Below are 7933 nucleotides of genomic sequence, written 5' to 3'. Positions count from 1 at the left end.
TGCCGCTATTCATCAAACAGGGGTTGATGTATATACCAGCAACCGCTCACATAACCGCGTAGCCACCTCGTCCTTGAGGTAGTCCGTCTTCCGGCTCATCTCGACATTCCGCGCGGCCCTCTCCTTCTGCAGGTGTTTCGTCTTTCGATTGAAGACCTCCAGCGCTGGGTTCCCTGGCGTTTGAACGGCGTAGCTCCTGGCCGCGGGCACTGCGGCGCACGCCCGTCGCGGGAGCGCAGTCCGGGGAACGAATGCGCGGAGAGACATGATTGTTCAATCAATCGATTATTTATTTATTCATCAGAGATAGAAAGGCATTTCTATCGAGAAAAGTTATCCCCGGAAGGTATAAAAACAAAAAGAAGAGAGAAGGGAATATGCGTGGTGTTGAGATCTAGTCTCGACTGACGTCGGCCAGATTTCTTTCTCCGCATTGTCTCGTCCTCGGACAAACAAACGGCGGGCCGCGCTGCTGGCTTTCAACCCCACGAACTCGGTCTCCGCAGCCGTGAGCACTTCAGGGCGTCCAGAGAATGACCTGACACGCCTGCGCTTACACGAATTGCCTCGATTGAACTGGAATTTGGGCTTATATTTCGTTTTGTTCACGATTTCTCTTAGGTAGGTAGTTGTTGTTTGAAGTTTGGACCGAGGTGTCGTTGCTAGCTAACGTCGGTTGACCAGCGCAGGCGTGGACCACCCCCGAAACCACAAAGAAAGCAGCAAGAATCGCGATCGCGATCCCATTGGGATCTTTTGCAGACGTGTCCCCAGAGCTGAGAGAGTCTGTCATTGCGTCGGAGAGTGTGCGGAGTCTGCAATCATTTTGCGGAATCTCGGCGAGAGCAGCCTGCTCAGCCAGGAACGAGAATAACGGCCCACGAAGCATAATAATATCGGGCAGTGATCTGGACTCATAATTCGTCTCAACTCGACGGCATCCATCTACCTGAGCGCGTTCCAAAACATGTCTCGTCCATTCCCCTATACCTACATCTCGTGTCCGTGCGCCGAGACCCCCGACCCCGACCTCTCCAACAAGCGGGCTTCAGGGCAGTTCCAGGGCCTCGAAGTCGAAGAGGAGGAGGAGGAGAAGACTTTCGATCCCAAATCTCCCCGGGCGAATTTCTCGCTGTACCCGCCTGAGCAACTTCTCTACTGCGAAGACTGCCACCAGATCAAGTGTCCGCGATGTATAACGGAGGAGATTGTGTGCTGGTACTGCCCGAACTGTCTGTTCGAGACTCCAAGCAGTATGGTAAAGAGTGAGGGGAATAGGTACGTTCTTACTTTACATTGTCTTGATTCCAATTATCGAATGGAGCAGCGGCTAAGTCTGTGTGATTTGGCAGATGCGCGAGGAATTGTTTCAATTGTCCCATATGTACGGCGCCACTTGCGGTGACTACTCTTGAAAACACTGCTGCAGGCAATGCGACTCAACAGGGTCCCTGGGTATTGTCGTGCGCGTATTGCATGTGGACGACTCTTGACATTGGCATCAAGTTCGATAAACCCACGAACATTCGTACGCAGCTCGCGAAGATGACGGATAGTACGGGAGGGAGGAAAGCTTCCAGAGCATTTGGGGACATGAAGTCTCCTCTGGCCAGCTTCTCGTCCATTAACGATCAGCTGCCTTCTCTGGAGAAGGAGAATGAACAATCAGACGAACAGCAGCCGGCACTCGACCACCATGCAAGGTTCGCAGCGTTGAAATCGTTCTACCGTAATCAGATAGCGGAGACGTCGACGTCCCCGTCAGACCCTCTGGGAACTGACTTTGGAGCCGGATTCTCCTCTCCTAGCGCATTGAATCGCATCATGTCCCTCTACACTTCATCGACCCTCGGTGGGATCTACGGCGGAGCCGGCAAGAAACAGAAATCGAAGCCTCCGGTGATGCGCGAAGCCCTCACGGCCTCAGAAGGCCTGAAGATCCCCGCCCCCGACGCTGAGAGTGCCATCATCAAACGCATCTCCTCGGAGGAATGCGGCTGGGATGGCCTTGCCTCGATGGAACAGCGCGCCTTCCAGTCCCCTGATGCCCGCTTCGTCGAGGACCTGCGCCCTCTGCCCGTGCTCCTCCGCACGAAGCGCTCCAAGCGCTGCAAGGCATGCAAGCACATCCTCGTCAAGCCCGAATTCAAACCGCAGTCGACGCGCTTCCGTATCCGACTCATCGCCCTCAGCTACATCCCTCTCCCGACGCTCCGGCCGCTAGCCTTCACCCCTCAACCGGGCCAGTCTTCGGGTGCCATCTCGGTGCCTAACCTCGACGCCCTCCCGCCCCAGATACCGATCCAGTACCTCCTCACGCTGAAGAACCACATGTTCGACCCCGTGCGCGTCACCCTGGCCACGCCGTCACGGACCCCCGGCCGTGTTGCGTCAAGAGTCACCATCCTCTGCCCGCAATTCGAGATCGGGGCGAACAGCGACGTCTGGGACGAGGCGCTACAGGGCGGCACCTCCACGACCACGGACCGCTCATCGCGCTCCGCCGTCCCCGGGTACGAGAAAGTCGCTGAAGCCGGAAAAGTCTGGGATAAGGGGCGAAATTGGACCACCGTCGTGCTGGAAGTCGTACCAGGGAACTTGCCAGGACATAAAGACGACGACGGTAACAATCCCAACAACGGCTACGATGACGACGACGACGATGACGATAACAGCAACGATAACGACGGGGAGGACGGCGACACGGAACTCCGCGAGGACGAAGACCTGCTCGAGATCCCCGTCTTCGTGCGGCTGGAGTGGGACTCGGAGAACCAGATCGAGCAGCCAGTGGGTAAAGGGCAGAAGCCGGAGATGGTCAAGAGGGAGCTGGCGTATTGGATGGTGTTGGGGGTGGGGAGAATCAGGCCGAAACCGCCGCTGCCGCCGATGAAGCCTTGATTTGTTATGTATTCTTTTTTTGCTTTCTGATGTTTTCAAGTTTTTTTTGACTGTTTATTAATTATTTGGATGATATGATACCATGGACTTCTCCTTTTTTGATGTTTTCTATGATGATAAATTTATCAGTCAATGGATGGTGCTGATGTACCTATATACATAGATCGATAGATAGATGAATACACTATCCACGCCAGCTCAGCATCATGAATGCACACGTACTGCATGTACATGTACATCTACATATCGTATGGGAATAATACGGAGTTCTTAGGTAGGTAGTCTTACAATATCCGCTTTCATCCAAGAATGGAAATATCGGTACCACATGGGGTCAGTAGGAAATAAATGTAGAAGAAGAGATACACACACACTTATCTGTACGGTCTAGAGAGATAGACAGAATTGATTGATTATAGAGAGTTTTAAGGAATTGAAGCCATGAACTGAAATACCTCCTACCTTACTTAGGGCATATCATATGATCCTTATCAGGAACGCGAATTTATCCAGGTCGGAAAGTTCATGCATAAGGTTCGACGTCCGGGTACATGCATTTCTCTATACCCTTGTTAAAAAAGAATAAAAAAAAGCCGTCCATTGAAATTCCTTTTTTGTTTTCCCCCCTTCGCTGTTCCCGGGGTTTGGGGTTATCGCTCCAAGAGGAAGTACCAGTACACCTTGATCTGATTGAGGACACGACGACATGACCATGACATGAAAATAAGGTAAGGGGGAAGGGGGTTTATCTTTTTTCAAGGTAAGGATTGTGCTGGTATCAGGCCCGTTCAAACCTCGCCCAAACCCAAACGACCAGCCCAACCTAAACCCAGAGGATCATATTCATCACTCCCGACCAGACCAGACCAGAGAGAACCAGACCACACCTTTAAATAACTACTACCACCACCACACATTTCACACCACCAACGTGACGACCGTAACTACTCAGTACCATCTTATCTAGTAGTCGGCGATGCTGCTGGTGGGGAACTCGAAGACGACACCGCGGCCCGTCAACCGGCGGTAGACCTCGCCGTAGGCGTCCAGGCGGTGGTCGACACCACCACGCTCCTTCTCATCCAGGATGACCTTGAGGACCTTGCTGCCGTCCTCCTTGGTGCGGATGCGCTTGCCGACGATCTCGACGGGGTAGACGATGTCGGAGAGGATGGCGTCGTGCACGGCGGTCAGGGTGCGCGAGCGAGGACGCTTCTGCTTCTGGGTGTTGCGGGCGCGGACGGAGCGCTTGGGGCGGGGCAGGATGCGGCGGGAGGCGATGATCAGGACGTGGCGGTCGGAGAACTTCTTCTCGAGCTCACGGGTCAGGCTGGTGCCAAGTCAGTCAGTCATCCGGTCGGTGAAAGGTGTGGGTTTTGTCATACCGCTGCTGGATCTTGTGGAAGCCCTGGAGGAGAGGAACAGGGACGAAGATGGCGATAGCCTTCTTGCCGTGGCCGACCTCGATCTATGTAGCAAAAAAAACGACGGCGGTCAGATTTTGCGATTTCCCAGATATGTGTGTGTTGCGTAAAAGAAAAATAATCTCCAGATCCCCGACACCAGTAATATTTCCTTTTTCGCACAGATAGCACTTTTATATTCCCTCCTCCGATCGGTCTCCATAAAATTCGAAGAAAAATTTCCCAGAGAAATAACCCAATGTTGAATCAATCGAAAGAGAAGATGGCGAATCTTACCTCACGGGCGCCAACGAACTGCAGGGGCCTGAGGGACGCCTTCAGGTCCTGGGTGTTGTTCTCCAGGTCATAGAGGGCGTTGGCGAGCGAGGTCTCCAGCTCGGAGGGGTTCTGCCTCGACGGGGAGTTGGCGGCGATCTTGTTGAGAGCAGCCATGGTTGCAGACGAGCAAGGTCGGGCTGTGCTGCTGGTGCTGCGTCCTGTCGGTAGAGGGCAGTCGTCGAGGAGGAAGTTGAATTGAACTTGAGCAAGTCCTCCAGATACAGTGTGCGCTGACAGTGCGCCTGTGGGCTCGGCCGCTCGGCGCTCGCTTAGGACGCCGCTTGCCCGGATGTGGTTAGCCGCAAGGCCTAGGGGACGGCCGGTCCCGTGACCGCCCGCGCCCTGGACGAGCAGGAAGATATGAGGATATCATCATATCAGTTGGCAATGGTGGAAGAAGGTAATATCGAAAGCAGCGTTAGTTCAGATAGAGTACCCGTACTCAAACATGATTACCTAATATCAACATACAAAGTTGCTTAAGCTTGGAATCCAGCGCAGCTACTCGTACTGCTGATGATCTCACGAGGATACATGGCGAGCACTACAGAGCAGAGCATAATCCCCAACAAAGCACGTTTCATGGTTCCAAGAATATACACATAACGCTTAATGGATCACAACCGAGATGAAAAGGATGTGGAAAGGCAGTCTGCGCAAGCACAACAGAGCGAGCAGCATGCGGTAGATAAAATTCAAGAATCAGCACGATGACGCCTCTGACCTGTGCAGACCAGACAAGAACATGGTATAAGACACAGATTAAGTGGACTTTCTTCAAACGGGCCGCTGGAGATGCGTCACTCCGCACCAGCGGAGGCATCTTCCAGAAGACAAACACCCGTGGATCAATATCCAAGCAATACAATATATGGGCACATAAAATCAACAGGCGCAGCCTTCCTTTGCGGTTGCGGCGGAACGCTCTCCCAGGTTCACTCGCGAGTCGTCTGACCGTCCTCCCAGTCCGCTCTGGCCTGCTCCGGCGCCGGTACCGCGAGGCCCCTTGAGGCTGGTCTCTGGGATCGCGTTGGCAATAGCCGTGAAGACCTCTGAGACGTTCACGCCGGTCTTCGCACTAGTCTCGAAAAAGAGCAACCCTTCCTCCTCCGCATAGCTGCTAGCCTCGCGCGTGGAGATCTTTCTGGCGTCGCCTGGCGCGTCCGCCTGCTCCTCATTGTTCTCTTCACCAGCGCCTTCGTCGCCCTCTGCATCACCAGATGGCGCAGTCTCGTCACCACTAGGGGCGGCTTCCTCGTTGGCGCCGCTCCCGTCACTCGTCAAGTCCAGCTTATTGCCGACGAGAGCGATAACGATACCGGGGCTCGCTTGCCGTTGGAGCTCAGCAACCCAGTGCTTAGCCTTTGTGAGAGAAGAGGGTTTCGTAAGGTCGTAGACGACGAGGGCCGCCTGTGCATTGCGGTAGTACATGGGGGCAAGGGAGGCAAAGCGCTCCTGGCCTGCAGTATCCCATATCTCGAACTTGATCGTGCGCGTGGGAAGAGAACACTTTTGGGTCAAGAAGGCGGCTGTACAGTGGAACAGTTAGCCAGCCGCGAATACTGTGGACAGATAGGATCCCATCATGCACAACATAGCCATGGATCAGACCCCGCGCATGACAACACAACAAGGGTGCCTAGTGTACTAGGTACTATCTCGGAGCGAGCGCCTTACCTCCTATGGTCGGCTCCTTGTTCTCTTGGAAGTCATTGTTAACAAATCGGAGGACGAGAGATGACTGCGAAAGCGCCACTCGTTAGTCTTTCTCCTGTCCATGCTATGGGATATCTGCGATACTGGAGAGGGGGGTTGAGGGGGGAGTTGGATTGCGGCAAGATGGAGCGCGCCTCGTACCTTTCCAACAGCCGCCTCTCCGAGAAGCACCAGCTTCACGCTGCTGCTTGGTTTCGGAGCATTCGCAGTGGCTGAGTCGGACATGGCTGCGATAATTACTGTGATCTAACCGTTTTGCAGGTGCGTTGACACAGAAGAGGGAGGTATCGCGCTGGTTGTGATTCAGCTCCGGCGGGCGACGTAGGCAGGTACCCAAGCTTGATGGAGCGGAGAACTGGGGGGTAGGAGCGAATGCGGAGCCGGATCGCAGACAGGGCTCAACCTGGAAAACAAGTCGTGTTACCAAGAAGACGGCAGTGCACAATAAAAAAAACTGCCTATCGTGATGAGGGACCGCAGACAAAGCCGGGGTTTAAGATGACCAGGCGACAAAGAAGACGAAGGTGTTGGTTGTCGACCGACCTGAGATGCTTGGAGGCGGCCGAAGCGGGCTTAGCGCGGTCGGGCGCTGCGGAGCCCGACGCGCAAGTCACGGGACATCCCGAGTGGCTTCCCGGGTGGCTGGACAAGGACAGGAGGGCTCTCTCCAGGTCGAAGGCATCCCGTCGCTTCTGACATGCAGCTCAGCCTGCACTACATTGACTCAACCGCCGAGCATCACGTCAGGAACACGACCTCAGGCCAGAGAGAACGCCTGGGTCTATACGCCTGTACCGATCTTACGCCCCGAGGTGACATAGATCCGTATTCCAGGCCATCATCTCCGGATCCAACCCCTGTTAGCCGTTCACCAGAGTTGCAGAATCGCGTTACACAACGTGGATGTCGGATACGGTTACACAGGAGAAAGCACATGATGAGGATGATGATGATGATGATGACGATGATGATGTATTAGGTCCGCACCGAGATGTTGCTATCTAAGAGGGAAAGAAGACCAGAATCCCGCCCCATAAATAGAACCAAGAAACCATGTTCGTGATGCGTGTCCAAGATCCCACAGGCTCCGATAAGACTCCGTTCTCAAAGGAGATTCGTATTAAGACACATGTCCGTGTTTAGCCAAGCTTCCCCCATGGCGGAGGCCAGACTAGGCGAACCTCGGTATCGAAGCGTGGGTATCCACATTTCCCTGCATATTATACACGAGTGTCCCACAAACGAATCAAAAAAAAAATAGGTGACCGCGAAGTCGGAAATGTTCTAACTCTTGTGGTATCTCCCAAACCTGCCGTGATGCATCCCACCTGTCTATGTCAAAACGCCGGTTGAAAAAAGAGAAACAAAAACAAAATCCACTTTTCCGGTATCGAACGAGACGGGTCATGTCCGCGAATTAGAAAAGAGTAATGTGCTGTCGAACTGCAAAACCACCGAAAGAATATGGTTGCGCGCAAGACCGAATAGTGTTGGTACAGATGACGTGGTTAACGCTAGTTATTAAAAGGTGTGTTGGTCGCAAAATTAGGCGCTAGCCGAGAGGCCGAAACCGA

The 7933-nt window shown here is 53.8% G+C and overlaps 5 protein-coding genes across 5 annotated transcripts in view; 1 reads left to right on the top strand and 4 right to left on the bottom strand.

Annotated features, from left to right (window-relative positions):
* Positions 1 to 267, bottom strand: part of VTN00DRAFT_1836 (uncharacterized protein) — a gene marked incomplete at both ends in the record, with an annotated part of 1671 nt that extends 1404 nt beyond the window's left edge. The window contains one exon of the mRNA XM_069427987.1: positions 37 to 267. Within this exon, the coding sequence (XP_069292538.1) occupies positions 37 to 267 (231 nt within the window). The remainder of the gene's footprint in view (positions 1 to 36) is intronic.
* Positions 268 to 967: 700 nt separating this feature from the next.
* Positions 968 to 2901, top strand: VTN00DRAFT_1835 (uncharacterized protein; the record flags this gene model as incomplete). Its single annotated transcript, XM_069427986.1, has 2 exons — positions 968 to 1278; positions 1353 to 2901. 2 exons carry the CDS (start codon positions 968 to 970, stop codon positions 2899 to 2901), a joined length of 1860 nt encoding a protein of 619 aa, XP_069292537.1.
* Positions 2902 to 3462: 561 nt separating this feature from the next.
* On the bottom strand, positions 3463 to 3818 carry VTN00DRAFT_1834 (uncharacterized protein; the record flags this gene model as incomplete). Its single annotated transcript, XM_069427985.1, has 2 exons — positions 3463 to 3724; positions 3769 to 3818. 2 exons carry the CDS (start codon positions 3816 to 3818, stop codon positions 3463 to 3465), a joined length of 312 nt encoding a protein of 103 aa, XP_069292536.1.
* A 46-nt stretch (positions 3819 to 3864) lies between these two features.
* Positions 3865 to 4757, bottom strand: VTN00DRAFT_1833 (40S ribosomal protein eS7; the record flags this gene model as incomplete). The annotated part of the gene is made up of 3 exons (XM_069427984.1): positions 3865 to 4231; positions 4287 to 4369; positions 4602 to 4757. The coding sequence occupies 3 exons, from the start codon at positions 4755 to 4757 to the stop codon at positions 3865 to 3867; spliced, it is 606 nt and encodes a 201-aa protein (XP_069292535.1).
* A 771-nt stretch (positions 4758 to 5528) lies between these two features.
* On the bottom strand, positions 5529 to 6584 carry VTN00DRAFT_1832 (uncharacterized protein; the record flags this gene model as incomplete). Its single annotated transcript, XM_069427983.1, has 3 exons — positions 5529 to 6172; positions 6321 to 6384; positions 6501 to 6584. The coding sequence occupies 3 exons, from the start codon at positions 6582 to 6584 to the stop codon at positions 5529 to 5531; spliced, it is 792 nt and encodes a 263-aa protein (XP_069292534.1).
* Positions 6585 to 7933: the final 1349 nt, after the last annotated feature.

Source organism: Thermoascus crustaceus, assembly GCF_041956765.1.
Source record: "Thermoascus crustaceus strain CBS 181.67 unplaced genomic scaffold VTN00scaffold_1, whole genome shotgun sequence".
In the NCBI taxonomy this organism is placed as follows: Eukaryota; Fungi; Ascomycota; class Eurotiomycetes; order Eurotiales; family Thermoascaceae; genus Thermoascus; species Thermoascus crustaceus.
The sequence above is the reverse complement of the archived record's forward strand: the minus strand, read 5'-3'. Positions and strand labels throughout refer to the sequence as shown.